General features: G+C 37.4%; 1 protein-coding gene across 1 annotated transcript; it reads left to right on the plus strand.

The window, feature by feature from the left end:
• The first annotated feature begins 618 nt into the window (after window positions 1–618).
• On the plus strand, window positions 619–25,006 carry mta2 (metastasis associated 1 family, member 2). Its single transcript, XM_052144936.1, has 18 exons — window positions 619–992; window positions 8,163–8,230; window positions 9,194–9,287; window positions 12,300–12,417; window positions 12,547–12,610; window positions 13,248–13,365; window positions 13,797–13,899; window positions 14,914–15,013; window positions 15,176–15,364; window positions 15,453–15,527; window positions 15,657–15,715; window positions 16,056–16,156; window positions 16,270–16,409; window positions 16,658–16,886; window positions 17,045–17,134; window positions 19,189–19,307; window positions 22,953–23,095; window positions 23,177–25,006. The coding sequence occupies exons 1-18, from the start codon at window positions 965–967 to the stop codon at window positions 23,328–23,330; spliced, it is 1,992 nt and encodes a 663-aa protein (XP_052000896.1). The 5' UTR covers window positions 619–964; the 3' UTR covers window positions 23,331–25,006.
• Window positions 25,007–27,000: the final 1,994 nt, after the last annotated feature.

Below are 27,000 nucleotides of genomic sequence, written 5' to 3' on the forward strand. Positions count from 1 at the left end.
TTGACAAGATCGGTCTCCACGAGAATGCAAGTCCAGTGTTCTTAGAATTGAGAAACACTCAAAGATTTAACCACTGGAGTCTTATGGATTACTTTTATGCTGCCTTTGTGCATTTTGGAGCTTCAAATTTTTGGTACCCATTCACTTGCACTGTGAGGACCTACAGAGCTGAAATATTCTTCTGTATATCGTCGTTTGTGTTCAGCAGAAGAAAAAGTCATACACATCTGGAATGGCATGAGGGTGGATAAATGATGAGAGAATTTTAATTTTTGGTCGAAATATACCTTTAAGATAACTGAAATGCATATATTGTACATTCCTCTTCAGTTCTTTGCTGGAAAAATTATGTTGAATCATCAAATTAACCCTTCAATTATATCCAAATACCGTCCATATTAGATTACCTATACGTACCCAATAATACTTGTGATAGTGTGTTGCATAGGACGTTGTGAAAACCTTTCAGTAGACCTACGACATTTATATTGCCAATGAAAGCGCTGAAGTTTCTGTTTCGCGGGAGTTTACTCGAATTCGATGTGACGTTATGAACTTCCGAAGATGACGTTGGGGGTGAGTGAAACAGAGCGGAGGTGAAGAAGAGGAGGATGAAGCAGGGAGCGGAGGATAGGAGGAAGAGTGGAGTGAGAGAGAAAGAGAGACAGGCTGGCTATCAAGGGCTCGTGTGTGCATGCTTGTGTGAATGCGTGAAAGTCTGAGCGCGCCGAAACAAAGACGCAATTTTTTTTTTCTCATCCGGAGAAACATTGCAGCGGAAACTTTAAACTTTTACCCGCCAGAACGGCAGCGCCGTGCCGGGTCCCGGCTTTGTCTCGCGACGGGGGGAAGTACGCCAATTCAGGCGAGAATATAAATAAACGGCGCCGCTTTTTGGATACACATTTTTGCCCACACAACAAGGGAAACATTTGTTATTGTGATTGTTTAGGGGAGTGAGAGAATGGCGGCCAACATGTATCGAGTTGGAGGTGAGTATTATTGTTGCCGCTAACACTAGCATTGGGCTTAGCATTAGCATTAGCGCGAGCGGCTGTTTCCGCCTTGGATCCAATGAGCGAAATCCCGTTGCTAAGCGAGCTAGGCTAGTTTCATTTCGGCTGCTTTTGGGTTAACGAATTTTTTGTTATTTACATATGCGTTAAAGTTTACTTTAATTTTTTTAAAATCATATAGCTGTTCAAACTCGCAGGGGGTCATTAACACGTTCTCTTGTACATAGTTTTTGCCGTAGACTATAAGTTATAGACGCGTTAAATGATTAGCCGCCGCAAGCAAATGAGCTAGTTATGAAGGGGACTTGTCTGTCACTTTAAAATGTTTGTTTATTCACTTATTATGCTTTCTACTCACTTTTTTGACTTTCATTCAGGTTTCTGTTATTTACGTTACCTGGCGTGCCATTCTGTGTAAGGAGTGTATGAGACCGTATGAGATGCAAAGTATTTCAGCTTTGTCACATGTTTGGGGGGAAAACTCCAAACATTGCCTGTATTTACGGATATCAAGAAATTACTGCGACCTTTTCAATTTTGCTTGTTCGTGTAAAAGATCTAAAGCACAATGCTTGCAGTAAGCGTTATGCTATTGGAAACGCAAGTGTATACATTCGCATATAGTGTGTAAAGATAAGATGTGATCTGATAAAATCGCTGCAGCTTTTTGTCTGTGGAAATACCCTGTCAGGCACGTATTATTACAGCAGACATACGCCTGTACATCTTCGTACTTATGTACACTGTCATGTCTGAGCTTCTGCTTCCAGACAGATGCAGTGATGTTTTGAATTTGCGTCTTACTGTAACGTCAATTTTACCTAAAAGCATTACATGTGGTTTGACAGCTCTGACCGTACCGTAAAATGGTCACCATGCACATCATGCTGTTTTCATTTTCTTATATCCGGGAATCGACCGTAAATAGGTCACAGCAATCAGGCCGTCTTGCCTTAGCAGATGCTGCTTATTTCTTTATTTTAGTTCTGGGAGGCAAAAACTCACTTATTACACGCTTGTCAAAATGGATTACAGATTATATGAGTCAGGACTCAGTTGAAAGGAAACGTCTGCTGCATCTCACTTTTTTTTCTTTTTTTTTTTTTGTTAACGTTTTTAGGAGGATGATTATCATTGCATATAGTTCACATAAAAACGTAAATTCTCTTTACATTTACTCATCCTCATGCCATCCCAGATGCGTATGACTTTTTTCTTCTGCTGAACACAAGAAGATTTTTAGAAGAATTTTTCAGCTCTTAGGTCCATACAACGGATGGGAACAAGAGATAAAGGCTCCATAATCATAAACAAGCTCCAGTGATTTAATCCATGTCTTCTGAAGTGATTCTGTTGGTTTTGTGTGAAAACAGACCAAAATGTAACTCCTTTTTCATTGTATATCTTAACAGCTGTCTCCTTGGCGATTGTGATGTCAAACTAGATTACACTTCCTAATGCCATCTAGCACTCTACATGTGTGAAGCACTAGAAAGTGTAATCAAGCTCAAAATTATGATCGTGCCTAGAGACTGCAATGACAAGCTGTACAGTGAAAAATGTGTCATTTTGGTACATTCTCAAACAAAACCCAACTGGATCTCTTCAGAAGATATGGTTTAAACCACTTATGGATTACTTATATGCTGACTTTATCTCCATTTTGGAGCTTCAAAGGCCTGATTAAAATTCACTTGTATTGTATGGACCTACAGAGCTGAAATATTCTTCTAAAAATCTTTGTGTTTAGCAGAAGAAAGGAAGTCATACACTTCTGGGATGGTGTGAGGGTGAGTAAATGATGATAGAATTTTCATTTTTGGGTGAACTATCCCTTTAAACAACAGTATCCACATTTTTACTATGCTGGTCATTGAGCTTGACCTCCTATTTTGGCCTCAAGGTCTGTCACATCCCTGCTTTTCACCTTCATCCACCTTCAGTTCTGTGGTCGTAAACCATACCAACTGTGACTGATTCAGATGTTGCTCACAAATGGTCCTTGAATACAAGCTGAGCTTTGAATACACATTGATGGTATTAATTGATATGAATTCTTATAAATATCTGTTACTGAAGTGCTAGATGAACTCTAATTTTTAACATTGCTCTCATGCAAACATGGCATTCTGCATGATGCACTGCTCAGTGGTTAATTGTAAAAAACAAATATGGTAACAGACCAGATGTTATGTTCGAGTGAGTGTTGTACCCTCGTCATGCAATATAAAATGTGTCATGTCATAGAATGCTCTGACAAATTTTTTAGCAGTGAATAAGGCCATGCTATCAGGTGTAGAAATGAGGACTGGTTTTCATGAATCAAGAGTATAAGTGTTAACAGCAGAAAATTATTTACAAATAATTATCAATCCACTACAAGTGGGTCCTTTTAAGCTTGACTGTTGTAATGTCTGTTGGCACCTGCTTGGCCAAATGGGGAGTTTTGGAACAAAACGTGTAATGATGCAACTGAAGTGCTCATTGAAATGTGGCTTCGTTATTTGTTTCCCAACATAATGTTTGTTACCATGCTTTTGACTAAGCAAATGTAAAGTATCATTATGAACTTAAAAAGCACCAAAAATGGGGAGGTGATAAGCTCTCTTAGTTTGGCAAGCAAGAGAGAGCTGAAGTGTTTATATATTTATTTTTTTAAACCCGTTCTATAATTGAGACTGTCTTGGTTTGATGAAGCTTACATTGTGGTTATCACAGTGTTCATTGAGACATAGTCAGTGAGCACTTTATTAGGAACACCTGTACACTTAATTATTTATGCAATTATCTAATCAGCCAATCATATGGTAGCAGTGCAATGCATAAAATCATGCAGGTACGTTAGGAGCTTCAGTTAATGTTCACATCAACCATTAGAATGGGGAAAACAATTATCAAAAGGGCTGGGCGGTAAAACGTGGGTTATCGATATAATTCACGATAAAGAAAATCCACGATAAGCTTTTGAGGAATTTTCTATATTTACTGCATGTCGCTAAAACAAGCAGTTCGGCTTTCTCAGGCTGCGTTTCCACTTGGGCGGACGAAATCCGCTCAAAGGCACTCACAGCGCTAGGAGAGAGCTTACTCCGCACCGCTGCCAATCCTACGATCCACTTTGCGAGCATGATGCTCTGCTTTTATAGGAATGATTTGAAAACGCTCTCAGCTTCGCTTACAACGTGCCAGTGGTAACGTAGGGTCAGACTGGATGAACTTGCTAATGCTAGCTGCCTTGCTAACAATTAGGTTACGTCGGACACCGGGTTGATTCCATCCGCACCGTAAGACTTCATTACAACGGTTGCGCCCTCTCATCGTCTCTAGTGAAGAGTGCGACAGAACAACAGCTCTGATCTGCATACTGCGCTGTAATCTTAAATATTGTTCTCTAGCAACAAACATGCATAATTTCTGCCCTGTCCCGCTCCACACACGTTGCCTCTTTTCCCTGCATGGACATGGTTTCAAAGCACCTTTTAGACCATAACGTTTTCCCCTTCTAAATGTATCTTTATTAATCATCATGTTACGAGCATTTAATAATAAACAAATCGATTTCTGTTCTAATTTTGTGAAAATTAATTAGATGCCTGGAATGTATAAGGAAAGACTAAAATTACTAGTTTGTAGACTAGTCTCTCACTTTAATGAAAATATACAAATGTTTTTAATTTTTTTTTTAAAGGTTTTCTAAATTTTCTCTCAGGGCACCCCTGAACCCTCATTCAGCATAATTCCACAGTCACAAGGGCTTCTATGCCCCATACTTTGGTATCTGAATCTAAAGAAATATAAAAAATATTTCATTTTAATGTAAAAATATTCCAACAAATACTGGACTGCTGTCACTATGTTTCAGAACAAACAGATGATCTTTTAATATTCATTTTCAATTGATAAACGGTAAAAGACGGTAAAATTGGTAAAAGATCCCGCAGACCCCACTGCTTTGGCCGCCTCTGGACCCACTGTGCAGTTTTGTAGAGACTATTTTGACTGTTTAGAATTTATTTTTTAAACGTCAACTTTGAAATAAAAAAAAAAAGAAAGTGTAAATGTAAATATATATGTTTTAGCGCATCAAAATAAAGCTGATGGAAATGCAAATTATCGCTAAAATGTCTCGAGTGACGTCATAATATTTTTTCGTTTACTATTATGTCAATGCAAACTTGTTGGAAAAAACTTTTGTCGAGAAAATTGCCATTAATGCGAAAATGTAGTCACAAGACAGAATTTACCCCAATCGTTAGCCTGTGCTAATCATGACGATGGTATACATCCTTGAAAGCCAATTTATTGTACGTGGTTATGGAATGATCTTAACGGCATTCCTGCACAGATCCGATGCTGCAAACACGACAATTCCAGGAGTGCCAATACAAATATCTCTTATCATTCACATCGATAAGTGCACAGAGAAGAATGTAATGGCAACTGAATTTAATAGTAGCCATCCATATATTTATTAATGTTACTTTTTCACACCATTCAAAATAATAGACGGTAGTCATGGAATTAGCCCACAATACAAAAAACATATAATTTCTGTGCACAAAGATGTTTCATATTACAAATAAATACACAATACTATGAGAAAAGCTTCAGTGGGCTTTTTTGGAACACTAACATAGCCCAATTCTATAAAATTATTGTTTAGATTTTGAAAAATTTAAAAATTCCCTGTATTAAATTAATATATTACCAAATGCATTAAATTAAGATAATTAATTACCAAATGAAAAAAATTATATTGTTAGGCCTATAAAATTGTCTTTTCTTTACACAAACTTAAATTAGCTTTACCACGTTCTGTAGATGAAAAAAGAATGTTCTACACTTAAGACTATAAACAATCGGAACTATTCCAATGCTGAGTTCACTTTCAGAAAATGAGCTTTTGAACATTAAGACTTTTAAATATTTTAAATCTTACCCTCTTTTCCTCTGATTGCGTTTGCTGAGCTTATTCAAAAAATGTGCATTGCATTTTGACGGCATTTTACCAAAACTTGGGGGGATATTAGGGACATCTGGGAGGCAAAAGGTACACAATTAGCGATAAATGCACCTTTCTGTATGGAACTGGCTTAAGTGCAGATTTATTTTGCGATAAACCAAAACATATGCGATTTAAAAAAAAATAAATAAAAAAATAAATGTATGCGTGACGTCATCACCGTGTTTATCAATAAAAGGCCATTTGAATGGAAAACGTAGAAGATGGCAAATTTCCCAAACATTTTCACTTATAACAAAATAGCGAGAAAAGAGGATGGAAACCAGGTTAGTGAGTGTATAATAAAGATGCAAAGAGGATAGGCTACTTGTCTAGTAACCCAGATAGACAGTTCTGGTCATGTGCATTTTGGAAAGAGAGAAGCCAGTATTGTGCATCCTAAAGTTCTGTGGCCGAAGCGTCTATACACCCAATAATTTGATCGCTTCTTCACCTGTTTTTTGACATGGCTCACTTCATACCTTTTCTTCGCAGTGCATTTGATGGATGAAGAAGCTACAACATGGACCTTATTCACAGTAATGCTATCTTTAATGTTTGATGGGACTAACAATGAGGCTGTGAGGGATAGACTTATATTCTTTTCAATGTGTTGGACAGTTGTTTAAAGTTTTTTGGGATTGTTCTGCTAACAGAACATTGGGAGGAAAAAAGCATCTTTCCAAAAAATGTCAGTAGACATAAAACTTAAGATAACATGAGTTGTTTAAAATTTTTACGATTTTGAAAGATTTGTTGAAGATTTGATCTAGGAGCTTTATACAGTGGAAACCATTGAAAAGATTGTAAGTATATCCTTCACAGCCTCATTTTTATTCATGTCATAAATCAAAGATTCTACTACTGTGAATAAGGTCTATACTTTAGCCTCTATGTTAGGACCATAAGTTGAGTTTGTCTGCAGTTTCTGTCACTTCCAGTATCTCCAAGCCTCAGAGGATTTTTACTGTATGTGTCTCTAAACACCAGATGCTATGTGCTAACTAACAGCATAGCCCTGCTTGAAGAGCAGATGGCCAGACATTGTTTCTCCATGAGGGAAATTATTGATCCATGCAGCCCAGCCTCTCCTCACTGTCTCTCTGATTGATGAAGCTCATGAACTTGGGAGAGAAACCTCCATTTTGATTTATCCCTAGCGGCACAGCTTAAGAACATGGCTGAGCAGAGGCGAGAAAAGAAAGCGTTAGCCTGATCAAAGATCATAGAACATCCAGAGCCGACCAGCTCAGAGCAGAAGAGAAAATGATTGCATAACTGAAATGGTGTTGTGTACACACTGTTGACCGTGTCTCATCGTATGTTCTTTCAGTATTGACCCACACCGAAGCTCACATCACCCTCTGCATAATAGCATCGAAGATTTTAGACTTTATAAATCATTTCACATTTTCATGTAGGTAAAAGCGTATGAAATGAAATCTTTCACTAAATAGCCAGTGTTTAAGAAGAGCAAATTTTCTGTTGGAAACTGTCAGATCTGATTTTACAATACATTAATTTCATTGATGAGTCACAAATTACATAAACAATGCTGAAATGTAAATGGATTTCAATGTGCAGTTATGTAACATACTCATCTTTTACACTACTCCGTAGGGCTGGGTGTCGATACAGATTTCCCGATTTGATGCAATTCCGATATATGATTGTGACTCATTTTAAGTATATTTCAGTTACAATGTCCAATTTGCTTATATATGAAATAAATTATCTCTCAGCTAGTGCTGTAGATTATAAAGGGAACCTTCTAACTTGAAGAAAATATAAAATAAAAAAATTAACAACAGGGCCGAAATTGTTGCCATTCAGATGCTATTTATTTAACAATTATAATAAACACAACCAAAACTGTTGTAAATTTGACTAAAGTTAAGTTTTACTAAAGTTTACAGAAGTAAACTTTAAAAGTAATAGATTGATCTTGGGATTTTAAGAATCAATATCGGGATCATTCAAATGTAAACTTTGTTGTAGTATTGCAATTAAAAAATGTATGCAAATTTGACCAATCCACACATTATTTGTAACAACTTGCAGTTATTTCTGCATTAAATGTAAACTATGTTTAGAAGTGAAACTCAGAGCTCTGTCCTTATAAATGGTTTCTTTGTCTACCACAGATTATGTGTATTTTGAAAACTCTTCCAGCAATCCGTATCTGATCCGCCGAATAGAAGAGCTCAATAAGGTGAGTTTTGGAGCTTCCATCAATGATAATACAAAGTAACATTTTTGGTTTATGAACAGATTTGTTTTTTGCATGCATTTATATATTCAGTTGCTTTCATTTGGCCTTGAGCTGTTTTTGACCAACATGACTCCGGCATACATGACGTTCATACTGCATAGAGTCAGACTATCTGTGATTGGTTGGGGATTTTTACCTCCACCTATCATTGATCAAACATGTGCATGTGCAGAGATTTAAACTATATGGAGATGGGAGATGAAATCGGTGATTGGCATACGCCAGTGCCCTGCTAATGCATTGTCACTCCTAGCAGTGGAACACTCTCTCTGTTCACCTGCCCCCCCTCTGTTTTGCATTGTTAATGCTCAAACATCATGCTGTTGTCTACAGATACATGCTGGGCTGTTTGAGATGAAAATCCAGCCATAAGAGACTCTTATATAATGCAGAGAATGACACAGGACTGTTTCCTTAAACAGGGATTAAAATGTTTTATGTAACCTCATTTTGAAGGGCTATGGAGCTCGGCAGAACTGTTAAACTAAAGGAAGTGATGTCTGTGTTGAAGTATAAATGTGTGAATAAACATTTTTTGCACTTGCATATGCTAGTTATTGCTGTCTTACATATACACAGCTCTTAATCCATTAGGCATTGATGGGAAAGATGGTTCCCAACTTTTTACTATATCATATTGTTCCAGTTTTAGCTAAATCATAGGCAATTTCATTCAAGCCCACTCTATCTGACTTGATAGAAATCAGTTTAGTTTTACTTTCCTGTCTTCTGCAAGTGCATGAAGACGGTTATAGCTTGGTACCTGATTCAAAGGTTTTATAGAGAAGGTGGCCAGAAGTGTATTTAAGGGATTCCACTCAAGATGACACATCCTTTTTGTATAGAGTGTTGAGAGAGATCTTTCGCTGGTTCTTCATTTTGTTGAACTGTTTCTTCCACCAGACGGCCAATGGAAATGTAGAAGCCAAGGTGGTTTGTCTCTTCAGGCGGAGAGATATATCTGCCAACCTGAACACACTGGCAGATAGCAATGCAAGTAAGTACCCCACTGTTTCAATTCAATTCTCCTCTTGATTTCCACATCTCTTTATGACACCTTAGCTGAAGTTTTACTATGTAGAATGATCATTTGCACTAAAACGTCATCGTTTTGACAGGCATTTCAGAAGCACAGAAGAGTATCAATGAGTTTTCCAATGTATAAATAAGCCAAATAATGTCAAATTATAGCATTAGATTTCATGCATTTTAAGTATTTAATTTGAATGTAAAAGCAAATAAGGTGATGGCACATTCTGCTGCCTGAATCTTTATAAAGATCATTCTCTTTTTCAGGACTCCATGTTTTGTAACCCATAAATAGACCCAGATGGAATTGGGACTCTTTTTACATTGTCTATGCTGATTTTGAGGGTAGATCTGCAGACTAAATTTGAAAATTTAATTGTTTCCCCTAGGATTTTCTTCAGCAGTGGTGCTGTTGTGTACAGGTCCACAAGCCTGCAACACCGGACCCGTATTAACATGTGTTGGTCAAATAATCGATTAAAACAGGGGTGTCAAACTCAATTTCAGCCTGGGCCACATCAGAGTTTATTTGTGCCCTCAAAGGGTCCTTTGAAAATGTGGCACCAGCACCTGCTTTGGAAGCAACCATGCAAATAATATTACATATTATGTGCATTGAAATGCACATTTGACAGTACAGCACTGATTCAGAGTTTGGGATGCAGATGCAAATTATGATATTAACAACAGAAACCTCTGTGGAAGAAATACCTAATTTACCTAACCTAATTTTGATATAGCTAAATTTGAAATATTCTGACTGTGACTAAGTTGGGTATTTACAGATTCTTTTGATCAGGCTCCTCCTGATTAAACTACAGTCATATAAACAAAACAATTAACATTTTCCTACATTCAGAGAGCACTAGAAAGATATATATTTTACACAGATGGAAAACTTGCAGAGTTCTTTGGGCCTACTTAAAAGTCATAAAGGAAAGACTTGAACCCAACCTACATTGCAGGCAACAACAAAACTAGATTGCTCCCATTATAATCAGTGATTATCTACACAAGTCTAGACAGCAAGAGTGCTGTCTCAATGTTTCAGAAAGTTGTTTCATGCAAATACATGCAGCAATGCTTAATATCTATATAAAGCATGTGAGTAAACTCTCTGTATTAGGCTAGATGAGGTCAGGTTGGGGTTGAGGAAGTTATTGGATCGAAATGGGCAGGAGTTAGTTTTCAAATTGGTTGTGGTTAGGGCTGAAACGATTAGTCAACGTTATCGGCAACATCGACAATAAAAAAATTGTCTTTAAATTTCCGTTGTCGAATAGTCGTTTGACATAATTTAACGTAACATGATATCTTATGAAACTAATGATGAAATGTAAGAGCAGCACTGCAGTCCGCACCTGACTAAGGAGAGTAAGAATTATTCACATTATGCTCACAGTCCAGATGCACTCTAAACATTCCAAACAGCTTCAGGTGATGTAGATTGCTAAGTATGAGGGAATTATAATGCAAAAATACAAAATAAATAAACAGAGAAGCACTCGTTGTTGAATAAGTGAGGGTGGAGCTGATGTTTCGCTGAAGCAATACTTGCGTATCAAGCGTCTTTGAAAGAAAACACCCCAGCGTTACATCTTTAATTCAGTTATATTTAATGCGTTATAGCTTTATTAAAGTTCAAATAAAGCTCACTTATATACAAAATACACTTATATTTAAGATACATTCTCTCAAAGCAAGTCTAACTATCTTATGTTGCTTCTCAAGTAAATGTATCTTGTTTTAAGGATTTTTAGACTTTTTTTAAATGGAAAACAAGAATACTTGATGTTAATAGGATTTTTTAAGTAATTTTAAAAGATGGTTTGTCTTTATTTTTAGTAAGCACGTCTAATACAACCATTTAAGTTAGGGCACAAGCTGTATAATCATTTAAGAGCTAATGATTAATTGTTGCAATAATTGCAGAATAGTTGAATAATCTTTCTAATAATCGTTAGATTAAACGATTATCAAAATAATCCTTAGTTGCAGCCCTAGATGTGGTTGTGAGAGGTCAAAGTCTGCTTGGCCAACCATTTAATACTGTACATAACCTTCACCTCAAACCAGCACTGTCCGGTTACACAACATCAGGGCTCCCACTCTCTTAGTACCATTTACATCACCTCCTCCCCTTTACACCTTCTGCCCTTCCTCCTCCTTCCCCCCATCTCCTGAACGGGTCCTCTGTGCTTATCCTCAGCTGCCATCCGCCCCGTGCTCTCAGAACAAAAGAGCCTTCATGGGACCCACTGGGCCATGGCGCTCAAAGGGTTAACACTAGGTTATCACTGTCTGGCTGGTGTCTTTGTTAAAAAGTGAAAGTGTTAGATATATGTGTGTGCATTTGAGTGGAGGAGACTGTTTGGGTGTGTGTATATGATGTGTTTACTGAACGGGTCTTGAGTGCTCATCTGCTTGTGGCATTTGTGTTTTTTTAAATGCGTACTTGTGCATGGGGGGGATTGTTGCTTGTTGGGGGGATGGGCGCCTCAGGTTTGTTGCACAGGGTTTCCCAGTAAAGCTGGCAGGGACATATTGGCCAAGGGGAGAGAAAGGAGGAGGCAGGGCCACCGGGTGGCAGGAGGGGTTAATGGAAAGGGGTGTGGTCTGAGATCCCTTCATTGACAGGGTTTCCTAAGGCTCCATGCAGGGTCCAGTCAGATAGGCTGATAAAGTCCTGCCTCACCTACCTCACACGAGCATCTACTTAAAACAAAAAAATCTCACCATCGCCTTTTGAATACAAATATTAAAGTCTTATTTAAACATGGTATGTTTTTTGGAATGCAGTCTTTTCGAATCATTTTGAGGTGACTTACAGAATAATGATTTCCTTCCATCAAATATAGCTTATAGGTCAACGTCTCTTCAAATAACTTATTTTGTTCTGAGAGGAATCCGTTTCAAATTAAGAGATCTAATTAAGGCTAATGCAGTAGCACTCATATTTGTTTGTGTGTGTGTGCTTTAGGAGACTTTGAAGATGAGTCCAAGCAACCTTCAACATCAGAACAGCAGAAACACCAGCTCAAGCACAGAGAACTGTTCCTGTCTCGACAGTTTGAGTCTCTTCCTGCCACACACATACGGTGTGTACATTCATGCCACTTCTGAACTGAAGCACAATCACTTTAGAATTCAGGCTTAAGGCTTTGTATTGCTGAATGCACGTCTTTCATGTTAAAAGTCATATGTTTTGGATTATTGTTTTTCTACAGAGGGAAATGCAACGTCACACTTTTGAATGAAACTGATGTTTTAACTAGCTACCTAGAGAGAGAGGTAAGTGTCCACTTGCTTGTTCAAAAGCACACTGTTTACAAATGTTATGATTTGCGAGATATTGAGACAGCAGCCAAACATGACAATCCCATTAGGGTGAATCTCACAAAACCTGCCAAGAAAATGTCTCTGTCTTATTTCACACCAAAAGCAAAAGAGAAATCAAATATATTTATTTGCATAATAAAAAGGTTTGTTTTAAGAATCAGGGTTTTTTTTTTCATTTCCTTTTTTATTTCAGTTAAGAACATTTCCACCCTATTCTCATTACTGTAATGTGAAAAGGGGTATATTTGAATTTTAATGTATTTATATGTAATTGTAGTATTTGTCATACTGATTTTAAATTATTATAAATATATATATATTTTAGCATTACAAATTGTATTTAATTGTCATGAAATAACATGATGTAAAAAAAAAAAATCTTTATTTCTAAAACTAGTCTTCCATTTCTTTTTGCAAAACCTTTTTTTGTTTGTTTATTTTGTTTTTGTACCCATTAAGGCAATTTAGACTAATACAATTCTTGAAAGACAAGTAAACATCAGAGACATTTGTGGTTTTATCAACCAAATGGGCAAATATTGTAAGTGTTTGTTTTCTAACTTGGGTTTGGTATGTGTGTGTTCTGCAGGACTGTTTCTTCTACTCTCTGGTGTTTGACCCAGTACAGAAGACCCTGCTGGCAGACCAGGGAGAGATTAGAGTAGGATCCAAATACCAGGCAGAGATCCCTGACAAACTGTCTGAAGGTCAGAATGTTTTTTGTCTTTGTGTCACAAAAACTCCATGTTCCTTTTTGACATTGAAAATTCAAGTTGTTAAACACAAAGTCCTAACCAACCATGAAAATCAACAGCGTCATGTGAAAAAACATTTTGCCCAACTCACAATAAAATGTCACTAGTCCAAAAGCCAGCTCCACATAGCTGTATATTAAACATCAAATTTATTCTGATCGACTGTATTGCTGCTTCACACAGGATTTCACTTTGAGTTAGGACAGAAACTACTTAACACGTAAAACTCTTTGTGTCAGGCCTAGTTAGGACAAGGTGTTAAACCTACTGATTCAGTATCAAATGTTCATTCTGCATGTTAATCATTTTAGGGATTATTCTAAATTGATAGTTAAATGGATTTATTTTGATCATTAAAGGCAATGTTTTCCTTGTCTTTTCAGGTGAATCAGACAGTCGAGTGCAGGAGAAGCTTGAGACGAAGGTTTGGGATCCTAATAACCAGTTGAAGGATCCTCAGATTGACCAGTTCCTGGTGGTGGCACGGTTAGTATCTCCCTTTTAAACTGACTATTTTTTTATCCCAAGTGCTTTATTTTATATTTAAAGATGGTGTTTCTGTAGCAATTTAGACATAATTCACCACTTTTAGGCTCAATTCCAAATTCTAAGTCTATAAGGCCAGTATTTGTAAAGCATGTTAACTTCAGATCTAGTGATGCAGGTTCTGTTCATAAAAACAAACTGTTGTACATTACTACTGTTAAAGGGATCATTCACCCAAAAATTAAAATTCTCATTTACTCACCCTCATGCCATCCCAGATGCGTATGACTTTCTTTCTTCTGCTAATCACAAAGAGTTTTAGAAGAATATCTCAGCACTGTTGCTCCATACAATGCAAGTGAAGGGTGGCCAGATGTCTGAAGCTCCAAAAATCACAAAGGAAACATTAATGTAATTAATATGACTTCGCTTGTTAAATCTATATCTTCAGAAGCGATGTGATGGGTGTGGACAAGAAAGGATCAATATTTCTGTCCTTTTTTACTATAAAACTCCACATTTACTTACACATTTTTCTTTAGGTTTTTGGTGATTTGCATTTTTGCACATATCGCCATCTACTGGGCAGGAAGCTAATTTATATAGGAAAAAGAAATTAATTAATTACAATTTGATCTGTTTCTCACCCACACCTATCATATTGCTTTTGAAAATGTGTATTTAACGACCGGAGTCTTATGGATTACTTTTACGCTACCTTTATCTGCTTTTTGGACCTTCAAAGTTCTGGCCACCATTCACCTGCATTGAATGGACCTACAGAGAGCTAAGATATTCTTTAAAAATCTTCATTTGTGTTCAGAAGAATAAGGAAATTCATACATATCTGGGATGGCATGGGGGTGAGTTTATGATGAGAGAATTTTCATTTTGGGTGAACTGTCCCTTAAAATTCTTTTTTATTTTTTCAGGCAAAATAATTTACCACTTTAAACATTGTTGTGTAGTAACATGACTAATGATGTTAATGCATCTATTCTGTGTTTATTTTAGAGCCGTTGGCACATTCGCACGTGCACTAGACTGTAGCAGTTCCATTCGCCAGCCCAGTTTGCACATGAGTGCAGCTGCAGCATCTAGAGACATCACACTGGTAAGGGAGGCGACATGTGCATGCCTGCAGTGACTCTGACTCTCTCTCACTCTCTCTTCCTTAATCACACACATAACAGCAGTCTGCATTTATTCACTACCATCTAACTCTGCTTCAGTTAACCTTCATACCTGACAACCACATTATTCCACCTGTCCACAGTTCCACGCCATGGACACACTGCAGAAGAATGGCTATGACCTGGCCAAGGCCATGTCCACACTGGTGCCGCAGGGCGGCCCAGTACTGTGCAGAGATGAGATGGAGGAGTGGAGCGCCTCAGAGGCCATGCTGTTCGAGGAGGCTTTGGAGAAATACGGCAAAGACTTTAACGACATCCGCCAAGACTTTGTGAGTCAAAAACATTTAAATATAAATATTTGTGTGATATATTTTCAAGGTTTTGTGTTTTTGATGGTTCTTTATTGTTGTCCTGCAGTTGCCCTGGAAGTCATTAGCTAGTGTGGTCCAGTTCTACTACATGTGGAAAACTACTGATCGTTACATCCAGCAAGTCAGAAACATTTTCAAAATCTTTTTTTATTTACGCCAAAAAAAAATATAAATTCCTTGTATTTTTCTGCATGCAGATAACTGTTAAAACATTTTTGAAGATATGTGTTTGCTTTTTGTTTCTTTCCAGAAAAGACTAAAGGCAGCAGAGGCTGACAGCAAACTCAAACAAGTGTACATCCCCACCTAGTGAGTATTAAGTGTCTCTGCATATTCTGGGCATAAACAGTCTTTTTCTGAAAGTGAGTGGCAATTTCCATAAATAAGTTTGATAAATTTGTGTCCCATTATTTTTTTGTTTTTAACCAAGAATCTTATGTTCTTTAGAGAGTGAAACCTCTAACTTTTAAACAATAATCTGAACATAAATTAAAACAAGTAGCTAGTTAGTCCCCTGTTAACCATTCAAGCATATGTTTTAAAATATAAATTTTTTTGATGATAATGTTGTCTTGTAGAGTCAAATTATTATTTTGTTTTTAAAACTTTGTCTGCTGCTTGAGACTCACAATACTGTTCTCTCCATCAGCACCAAACCCAACCCCAACCAGATCATGGCTCCTGGAAACAAGCCTGGCATAAACGGGGCCACCGGCTACCAGAAAGGCCTCAGCTGTGAAAGCTGCCACAGTGAGTGCCTTCAAGTCATTTTGCCCAACATGCCCCATGATAGGATGCAAGATCAGATATTGCTGTACAGTATAATGATTTTATCCATCTATTTTGGCTTGTTGCTCTTCTAGCTGCCCAGTCTCAGCAGTGGTATGCATGGGGTCCTCCCAACATGCAATGCAGACTCTGTGCATCCTGCTGGATTTACTGGAAGAAGTACGGTGGTCTGAAGACCCCCACCCAACTAGAGGGTGCCGCAAGAGCTGGCACGGTATGTGAACCCTGTTGTTTTTTTTTGGTGTTTGATGTTCAGATTGGCAATGTTTTAAAATGTAAGGTGCAGAATGAAGCTGCTGTTTGTTTTTGTTTTTTTGTTGTTTGTTGTTTTTGTTTTGTTTTTTTTCAACATTTGAAATTAAGTCAATGATGTATTTTTATTTTATTGCCTCGTTTATGCATCAGAATTAAAAACAGAATCGAAAAATTGCCAAACTGACCAGTGACTGTCTCCTCCAATAGGACGCGGCTCCACGTGGTCACATGACCCGCCAGGAAGTACAGGGCATGTCCCCATTCACCAGCAGTGCCGGAAGAGCTAAACTTCTAGCAAAAAACCGTCAGACCTTCATCCTTCAGACCACCAAACTCACTCGAATCGCCCGTCGGGTGTGCCAGGACATCCTGCAGTCTCGCCGAGCAGCCCGTCGCCCCTACGCTTCTATTAATGCCAATGCTGTCAAAGCAGAGTGTGAGTAAATTTTTTAAATAACAATTATTCTATTATTCATATTGCCATCTATTGGAGAGGACGTTTTATAAAAGTTTATGGGCCTTTTTTATGCAGTAACATGAAACTGTGTGGTTTATCTCTAAATAACTGGTCGACTTCCTCTTTTTCACTCTTAGGTATGATAAGGCTTCCAAAAGCGACGAAGAGTGGTGTGAAGAACCGCATTATTCCACGACCATCCCTTGTTAATATAGTTAAAGAATTGGGTAAGGCTTTAGCATTAATACCAAAATAGATTTATGTTTTGAACCACTAATAAATAGTTTTATCTGTTTTTAATATTGGATGACCATTATTTGTTTTTCAGTGGCCCAGATTTAGAGTGCAAGTTGCCAATATAATTCTGATATATTATTGGCATTATAGTTATGCCATAATTCTTTACGCTCAAGGAGATACTATTCTGATGACATCTGACACTTGCACCCTGACAAATAATTTCTTGCTTGTGTAAAATCTGACTCTCTCTCTCTCTCTGCGTGCACTCAGGATTTTAGACTGCTTGCTTGCTTTTACCTCCATATTCTGACAAGTCCCGCCTCCTGTGTCAGGATTAGCTTTTAGGAGCTGCTTATGAGTGCTCAGTGATTGAGTAGCAACCATGAACATCACGGTGTACTGTAAATGTAACAGAAGGGCTAACAGTGGTGGTGGCGGCGTTGTGGTCTAAAGCACATAACTGGTAATCAGAACGTCGCTGGTTCGATCCCCACAGCCACCACCATTGTGTCCTTGAGCAAGACACTTAATCCAGGTTGCTCCAGGGGGATTGTCCCTGTAATAAGTGCACTAAGTCGCTTTGGATAAAAGCGTCTGCCAAATGCATAAATGTAAATGCTAACAGGCACAGTGCTCCAAGTTCAGTGTACATTTTATTTACTCTAATTATTATTACAAGATATTTTTAGTCCATGGAATGTAAGGTTATTACAGAAGAGATTAAATATCTTATATAAAAGTGCTAGCTAACAAGGTCAAGCTAGGACCTATGTCAGTGCATTTACTAATATAGGACATACTAAGAGAGCTAGCCAGATAGTAAGCTAGCTTGTAAGGCTATTGGCAGTGTACAGACAAAAAACGATTTAATGTTGAATAAATTTAAGTCAATAATGAACTACTTACAAGTGGTCATAGTATGTTACACATTATCTTTCTTGAAAACAAACTATCCCCTTCTCTTCATCCTGTTCTGATTAGCAATCTGATTGATGATCAAGCCAACTAAGCAGGAATTGACTCCCTCATCTATGATGGGCTGAAATTCTGACACATTGTAACACTGTCCCTGTTGAGCAGGCGAGCTGTCAAATGTTTTGACCATGCACAGTCAATGTGAGGAGAGAGAGCAGTTAGATGTTGCATGCGTCAAAATCAATGGAGAAACGGTGATGTTAGAATTCTGTGCAAATGTGGACATCAGCACTAATTAAGATTTTTTTTTTTTTTTTTTATCTGAATAAATAGTTTTACTTTTGTTTGCTCAAAACAAATTCTTCCTTGAGAAATTATACATTTCTTCACAAAACTGAGTTCCATGCATGCAAAATACCTTTATGTGCACAAAATAACTAGATCCAAACTGATTGCAAATGAGACAAACGAAATAGCTTAAATTAAATGAACACTTTTTTTACACAATATTTACTCAAATATAGACCTTAGTCAGTGTAGATGCCATATTTATATGCATGAAAACAGTCTGTACAATGGCATGCACTGTATAAAGATGCTAGATATAATGTGTTGTCATCTAAACTATCAACACCACTTAAACAGGACAGCCTATTGAACAGACTACTATTACTCACAGCATCTTATTCATTCTTGTCAAAAATTAAATATGGCACTGTTCTGACTAAGGTCCATACATAAAAACATTTTTTGTTGTAAGATTTTAAAATTTATACAAAGGAGGACTAACAACCCTGTTATTTGTCCAACTGTGCAAGGAGATTGGGTGATGCCGATCTCAAAATGGACACATACTGAGTGATCTATTGGACTGGTAGATATATATTGTCTATCATTAGTTTTTACTGGTCTACATATAAAGTGCTGAAGGGCTATGGCCCAAATTACTATTTAAAAATGTTCTTGGTTTTTAAGAATTTAATTATTTAAAAACAAAATCTTTCAAATACTCTGTTATAATACATGTCTTTTTAGTTTTATTTTACTTTGTCTCTGTTATAACTAATATATAATGTAATACATGGGTGGTCTGGTAATATTCAGAGTGATAATGCTTGTTTTTCAGCTGTTCAAGCTCCTTTGAAACTCAAAGCCCCTCGAGGTGCACCAACCCCTATCAACCGTAACCAGGGCAACCAGCCACGGAGCGCATCGGCTCTACTGGGCAAGAGGCCCTTTGAAAATGTGAGTATCTCCCCTAAATAAAAATGCAGTGCCCTCCATAAGAATTTGGACAGGTGAGAATTTTCATAATTTTGTGGCTCAACAGTAATTGGACAATTGACTGAGAAGCTGTTTCATGGCCAGGTGTGTGCTATTCCCAGTTTATTACATTAAAAGGTCTGGAGCTGATTCCAAATGTGGAATTGTTGCTGTAAACTCTCATTATGGGGTCCCGGGAGCTGTCAATGCAAGTAAATCTGTCCATCATTGGGCTGAAAAAATAAAACCAATCCATTAGAGAAATAACAGAAACCTTAGGAGTGGCCATATTAACAATTTGGTTCATTCTTATAAAGAAGGAACACACTGGTGAGCTCAGCAACACCTAAAGGCTTGGACGACCACTGAAGACAACTCACTTTACAGGAGGGTGGCATATCATTGTCAATGTCTACAATTAAGAGAAGACTTTATAAAAGTAAATACATGGGGTTTACGACAAACCACTGGTAAGCCTTGAGAATAGGAAGGCTAGATTAGACGGCCAGAAAGCATATAAAATGCCTGCCAAGTTCTGAAACACTTTTCTTTGGACATATAAAATTAAGATGAACCTGTACCTGAATCATGGGTAGAGAAGTATATTGAGAAGGAAAGGAACCGCTCATGATCGAAGCATACCACATCACCTGTGAGACATAGAGGAGGCAGTGTTATGGCATGGGCATATATGGCAGCCAATGGAAATGTGTCACTTGTGTTTGTTAATGATATGACTGCTGACAGAAGCTGCAGGATGAATTGTGAAGTGTTTAGGGCTATATTATCTGCTCTGATTTAGCCAAATGTTGCAAAACTGAGAGGACGGCACTTCACAGTACTGATGGACAGTGACCAAAACCAGAGATCTATACAGAAATAACAACCTCAGCTTTAACATTGGAGAGTGCGTAATGGTCAACTAGGGTGTTACGATAGTAAGTCACCATTTGTGGATACCATACAAATTAATTAGGAGAGCCGTAAACTGGCAACTATCGATCAAAAAATTGTCTGTCTTTTCTTATAAATCAGCAATTTTATTGTAGTAAGCTCCATATTTTATTCCAGAAGGATTGTTTAGTATAAAATATGTTGAAGACTAGCAGACAAGTGTTACATTCATTATGTGATGAGTTGTTTCCTTTTCAAAAGCAGTTTATTCAGTGTAATGAAGCATCTTTTCTATAGATATAGACATCTCCTTGCCAGTGTAGCACCCAAAGAAATCTATGGGACTGCCGCGATATTTTCCGCTATTTTAGGACAAAACGTACTGTGAAAGCAAGGCAAAGAAGTGGAATATTTTTCAATAGCTTAGTCAGTCACCTGACCTTAACTCAGTTGAACATGCAGTTTACTTGAAGACAAAACTGAAAGCAGAAAGACCCACAAACAAGCAGCAACTTAAGACTGAAGTAAAGGCCTGGCAAAGTATCACTATGGAGAAAACCCAGAATTTGGTGATGGTCATGGGTTACAAACTTCAGATAGTCATTCACTGCTAAGGATTTTCATTCATATGTTAAGAATGATTATTTATGATTTATGTTGGTTTGTCCAATTACTTTAGATCCCCTAAAAAAAACAGAGGAGGGGGGTTGTATGAAACATGCTGTAATTACTAAACTGTTCACCCAATTAGGATGTAAATTCCATTTAAATTAAAGCTTGCACTTCAGTCACATATTAGTTGCTTCATTTCAAATCCATTGTGGTGGTGTAGAGAGACAAAATTATGAAAATGTATCTCACTGTTCAAATACTTATGGAGGGCAATTTACACTGCGTGCACAATTATTAGGCAAATTGTATTCCTCAGGATTCATTTTGTTGTTGAACAAATACAATGCTCTCAGTCCATCCAAAATTTAATTGAACCTCAAACCTGAATGATTAACAAAGGAAAAGTGAGTTTTGTCTTTCACAGGGGGATATGTAAGTGTGCACAATTATTATGCAACTATTAGTGTGCACAATTATTAGGCAACTAAATTACAAAAATAATTTATCCCAACACAATTGTTTATTCTCAATTTTTAGAGTAAGTGCAAAAAATGACAATTGGATAACATTTTTGGCCTTCCAAAAATATTCAGTGACCAATTTAGCCACCCTTCTTTTCAACAACTGAGGATCCATGAGCCTTCCATCCATGAAGTCTGTCAGTTTCTTGATCTGTTCTCATTCAACTTTCGTGTAAGCGGCAACCACAGCCTCCCAAATGCTGTTCAAAGTGGTGTATTGTCTTCCCTCACTGTAAATATCGATAGGATTTAAGTCAGGTGAGGAAGGGGGCCAAGTCATTATTTGGGCATCTTTGAGCCAATCAGTGGAGTACTTGGATGCATGTGATGGGCAATGTCCTGCATAAGTGTCATGGCTGACTTGAATGCTGAGGACTTCTTCCTGTACCACTGCTTGAAGAAAGTACTTTCCAGAAACTGGCAGTAGGTGTTGGGAGTTGCGTTTCAGTCCATCTTCAACTCGAAAAGGTCCAACTACCTCATCCATATTGATAGCAGCCCACACCAGTACCCCTCCTCCATCTTGCTAGCGCCTGATTCAAAGTGGTGCCCTGTGTCCATTAGTGATCCAGCCATGGGCCCATCCATCTGGTCCATCAAGAGTCGCTCTCATTTCATTGGTCCATAAAACCTCTTCAGGTATTTCTTTGCCCAATCTGATGCTTCAACTTGTGAGTCTTATTCAGTGGTGATCGTGTTTCAGCCTTCTTGACCTTGGCTATGTCTCTAAGCACTTTGCACCTTGAACTTCTGGACACTCCCAGTAGGTTGCAGTTCTGGAATATGGTGGCACTGGAGGATAATGGGTTCATGGTAGCTTCACGTTTAATTATTCTAAAGTCTTTTGCAGTTAATTTGCGCCTTTTCTTCTCCATGCGTTTTTTTGATCCCCAGTTGACTATTTGCAACAAAACATTTGATTGTCCGGTGGTCACACCTCAATAGTTTAGCTATTTCAAGAGGGTTGCATCCATCTGAAAGGCATTTTACAATTTGTTACTATTCAGTGCTAGTTAAATCTCTATTTAAATCTAAATTCTTCTTTTTTTATAACCATTTTACCTGAGTTAATGAAGCTGCCTAATAATTATGCACACCTTGATATAAGGTGTTAGTCACTTTCAAGTCGTCATTTTTATTTGTATAGCGCCTTTCACAACACATCGTTTCAAAGCAGCTTTACAGAAGATCAGGCATTAACAGAAAATACAACTGTAATGTCTATAAAGTCTATGAGTCATCATTGTGTAATTAGATAAAATATGATTGTGAATTGTGTTTAAAAATAAGTAATTAAATAATAATTGTATTTATAACCCCAGTGAGCAACCCGAAGGCGACTGTGGCAATGAACACAAAACTCCATAAGATGTTGGTTAATGGGAAAAAAATAACTTTGGGAGAAACCAGACTCATTGTGGGGGCCAGTTCCCCTCTGGCTAACATCATGAATATAATGCCAATATTACTTATGTATATTGCAAGTCATGGTTTAAAATGATTAAACTAAGTATGTGTTAATGGACAGTGTTTAAACATAGATTTTGTATGAATTGTAAGATTAATGACTAATGTCTTTAGCTATCTTCATTGGCTGCAGGTTGGAGGCCATTCTTTCTCCACCAATGGAAGACCGTTCACATCTGGAATGAGAGCAGCCACCCAGTCAGTCATCAAGAGGCAGAAGGTCAGCCAAGGAGATGCACCTAATCCAGTTGTGTTTGTGGCTACAAAAGACACCAGGTATGTTTCAGGAGCTCGCATTTAATTTTTGTACTTTTTGCTTTTCCCTCCAGACTAATTGTGTGTGTGTGTGGGATATAGGGCTCTGAGGAAACACCTCACTCAGTCAGAGATGAGGCGGGCGGCCAGAAAACCACACCTCCCACTCAGAGTCAAACTTCCCCTGCCACCCCGGCCACTTCCTGTACCCATCTTACCCTCCAGCACCAGCGAGCCAATTGTGTTGGAGGACTGAGAGATGTTCCGACAGACCACATCCTTTGCCAGAGCACGTTAAATCCAGCCATTATCAGCTGTTCTTCTCTACTTCTCGTCTTCTGTTGTGCCCAAAATCATATACCCACAAAAACTCTCATGCACAGATGACAAACCCTTTATTGTTACACCAGCATACACCAGACTTCAAAGCATTTTACTCCCAGTGTTATAGCTTAAGAGTTCAATTCTCTCCTTTCCCATTGCTTCTTTTTTATTGCCAATAATTTTAACTGTAATGTAAAGCAAACCATGTTCATTCTAAAATGGTGTAAAAGCACACTTTTCTTTTGTTTTCTCCAGCTTTCTTTATTTGTATTAATATTAACAGCATTTTTCAAAAGTGTGTTATTGTGCATATGGAAGGTGTAAATTCTATGAGAGAGTAAACCGTCTTTTTACCAACTTTTTCTTAATTTCTTAGGTTGTTTGTGTTCAAAAACCAGAGGATGAATTGCTTTGTTTTTGTACTAGATAATGATGGACTAATCAGGACACATCTGACTTGTACATGTGGTTCTAGTTTTTCAGGCACAGTTCCAACACACTTATGGACAGCAATACAGCAAAGGTCTCCATTTATGTATTATTCTTTATACAATAGATCTGCAACTGGGATGGGTTTATTTTTTACTGGGATAGTTTCCTGGTTTTGCAGGGTTTCTTTTGTTTGTTTTTTTACCCAAAATCCTACAACTTAACTACTCCATTCAGTGATATGTGAAGGTCTTATAGGATTCTAGCTTAGTACAAACTTTTGATTACTTGGGAAGGCTTCTGATTTAGTAAAGTGTCAAATATGTTTATTTGAATGTGAGGCAATCCTGTTTGAGGAGCCCAGTGGTTTCCCAGAGCTTCTCAAGATCATCCCTCTATAGAGGTTTTAGAAGTTGGTTGATCTCAAAATCAGTTTGGTCTGTTTTGTACGTCAATATTGACACTTTTCCTTAAATTACATCATGAACAAAGCCATAATTTGTTTACCACTTGCATGTCTTTCCATGCATATGTTGCCACACTCACATTGGCATCGTAAATGTCTTGGGTAAATCAAAATGGTAATCTGGGGGCTACTGGAAAGATGTTTGTTATTGTAGATAATGAAACAACAAGGATATTTGTATGAGAGTAATGTTCTTTGATGAGATTTTCTTGTGGTTCAACTGAAGGCTGATACTGATGCATATCCCCCCCCCTTATGATTTTTGTCTTAACATTGGACGATATGTAGAGCTGAACAGTTGGGCTTTTTGGCAGATTTGTTGGCTTGAGATTTGTCAACACAAAATCCATTGTAAATCTTTTCCCCCGATTAGGGGTTTTGTAATGTTTCTTAAACAAATGAAGCGTGCACCGCACACTAAATAAATGTTAACCTGTCCCTTTCTAAGTTTCACCAGTTTTTTTATGAAGGTGGTTTTGTACCCCCACAATGTTTTTTTTTTTTTTTTAAACATGGCAAAAAATATTTTAACATTGTTCTGAATAATGGGATGGGTGGGGGAAGGGAGGGAAGACTGGTTGATTTTAAGGGTGTGAAGGATTTTTGAAATCTTTGTTTGAAATCACCAAACTTTTTTTTTTTTTTTATATACTTCAGTGTCTGTATCCTTTAATGTATCTTGTGATAAGAAAATTAATAAAGATTTTTTTTGTGTGGTCCTAAAACAATATTTTTTTAGAACGATTACACCAAAAATATTATCATTTTGACTTGACCCTCCTTTTCTTAAAAAAGCAAAAATGGAAGTGAATGGGGACAATATTTGTAGGGTTTAAATGCAGAAATGTGAATCTTATAATTTTATAAACGCACTTCCAATGAATTATTCTGTTAAAACTTTTTTTTATTATTATTTGATCTGTAAAGTTTTCATTGTAGGGTTTGTTGACATCGTCATGCCAATGAATTGTAAAATTGGCTATATCTTAAAACAGAAAATGTTAGTAAGCAACCTAAAAGTTTATTAAAATCATGTTAACATGCATATTGTTTATGGCATGTGGCTATACTTTTGGAACAGTGAGTAGTTTCATGTTTACGAATTGGTCCCATTCACTTCCATTGTAAGAACCTCACTGGAACCCAGATTTTTGTTTTTATCCATGTGAAAATGTATTTTTGTGATTATCAAATGCAGTCACTTAAGCTTAACTTATATGGAACCCGGAATATTCCTATAACGGGTTAAAACATCTCAAGACGCCTGCGGCCTGGAGTGGCTTATTGCATTTATAAATAAATACGATGGTAATCTTAATATGATGAAAAAACGCCAAATGTTCAGTAAATAGTGGTATTATTAATAATAATCAATAAACAAAAGAGCACACGATTCTTCCGTCCATATATCCTATAATTCGCCTCACTGTATATTGTCATATTGTTTATACATTTGACTAAGGCTATCTTTGGTCGTTTCCTTTTAAAATCAGTCTGGTTACACCCTTTAAGCTATTAATTGGCCATTGCTTATCGTGTACCGAATAAATGTAGGACTATATCCCAATTCCATGCCTCACAAAGACCTCAATCTGCACTTCACAGACAAACGCTCAATTAACAAATAAAGGTGTCATACGGTAATTGATACAGACAGGTCAATGTGTATATTCAGAATTTGCCCTTTGAAGTCGCCCATCAAGCTACTAGACCAATGTTTATTCCACTGGAGGCTACAGGGCAGCGGTAATAACCAATAATCACATTCAAAACTCCCACAGAAGACAAAAGCATCAACGAAGTAAATGGATGAACTGTCACATCAGACTGCTCTCAAATTAGATTGACGCTCCACCGCCTCCGCACTTGATTGGCTGATTCGAACCACGTCCTGACGTTGGCGCTTCACAGCTGATTCATATTTTAAAAAGACCGCGGGAATGGGATCCGTGAAAGCTTTAAAACATCCTGGCGAGCTGTTGTCTGTACGCTGGACTTGTCAGGCACAGGGTAGTGTCCGCGTCTTTCACCTGCCAAAGGACAACGGAGTTTATGCCCAGGGCTCAGTTTGGGGTATTAGTTGCCAAACAACCGTTTCTTAAAACAGATTAAGATTTACTTTTGGTCAGTCGCCCTTTAATTTATAAAGGAGTCCAGAAACGCATAGAGATGTTTGGGGTAAGTTTGAAGTTAGTTTACTTAAGTGCCATGGCTTCGTAGTATCTCGGACAATTATTCCTAGAAATAGTTCCAGATGAAGGCAAGCAAATATTTTGAAACTGACTATTGCTTTATTTAAAGTTTTACAGCTTGTAGAAGTCATAAAAATAGTGAAGACCAGCACCATTTGCCACGTGGAAATCTTCGTTTTAGATTGCAAAATGACGCCAGATTTCTGTCACATGCCCATCGTAATTTGCAGGGACCCTCTTAAAGGGATAATTCACGTGTGTGTGTGTGTGGTGACTTTTATAGTAAAGGATTTAAAATTTTTCCTCACCCAAAATGATCTCTTCAGAAGATCTGTAGACCAATGGAGTTGTATGGATTTTTTTTTTTTTTTAAGGCTTCAAAGGACTAGTCCCCATTCACTTGCATTAAATGACTTAATTAAAAAAAATTAAAAATTTCCCTTCATGTAGAAAGTCCTCACATTTGAGATGGCATGAGAATTTTCATTTTTGGCTGAACTACCTTTTTAATATTT

This window comes from Xyrauchen texanus, chromosome 2, assembly GCF_025860055.1.
Source record: "Xyrauchen texanus isolate HMW12.3.18 chromosome 2, RBS_HiC_50CHRs, whole genome shotgun sequence".
NCBI classification, from domain to species: domain Eukaryota; kingdom Metazoa; phylum Chordata; class Actinopteri; order Cypriniformes; family Catostomidae; genus Xyrauchen; species Xyrauchen texanus.

Excerpts from the sequence above, each read along its gene's own strand:
- mta2 (XM_052144936.1), top strand. The coding sequence starts at position 965 with ATGGCGGCCAACATGTATCGAGTTGGAG. Across the intron at positions 8,231-9,193 it reads GAATAGAAGAGCTCAATAAG|ACGGCCAATGGAAATGTAGA; the intron begins GTGAGTTTTGGA and ends TTCTTCCACCAG. Across the intron at positions 16,157-16,269 it reads CAGCTGTGAAAGCTGCCACA|CTGCCCAGTCTCAGCAGTGG; the intron begins GTGAGTGCCTTC and ends TTGCTCTTCTAG.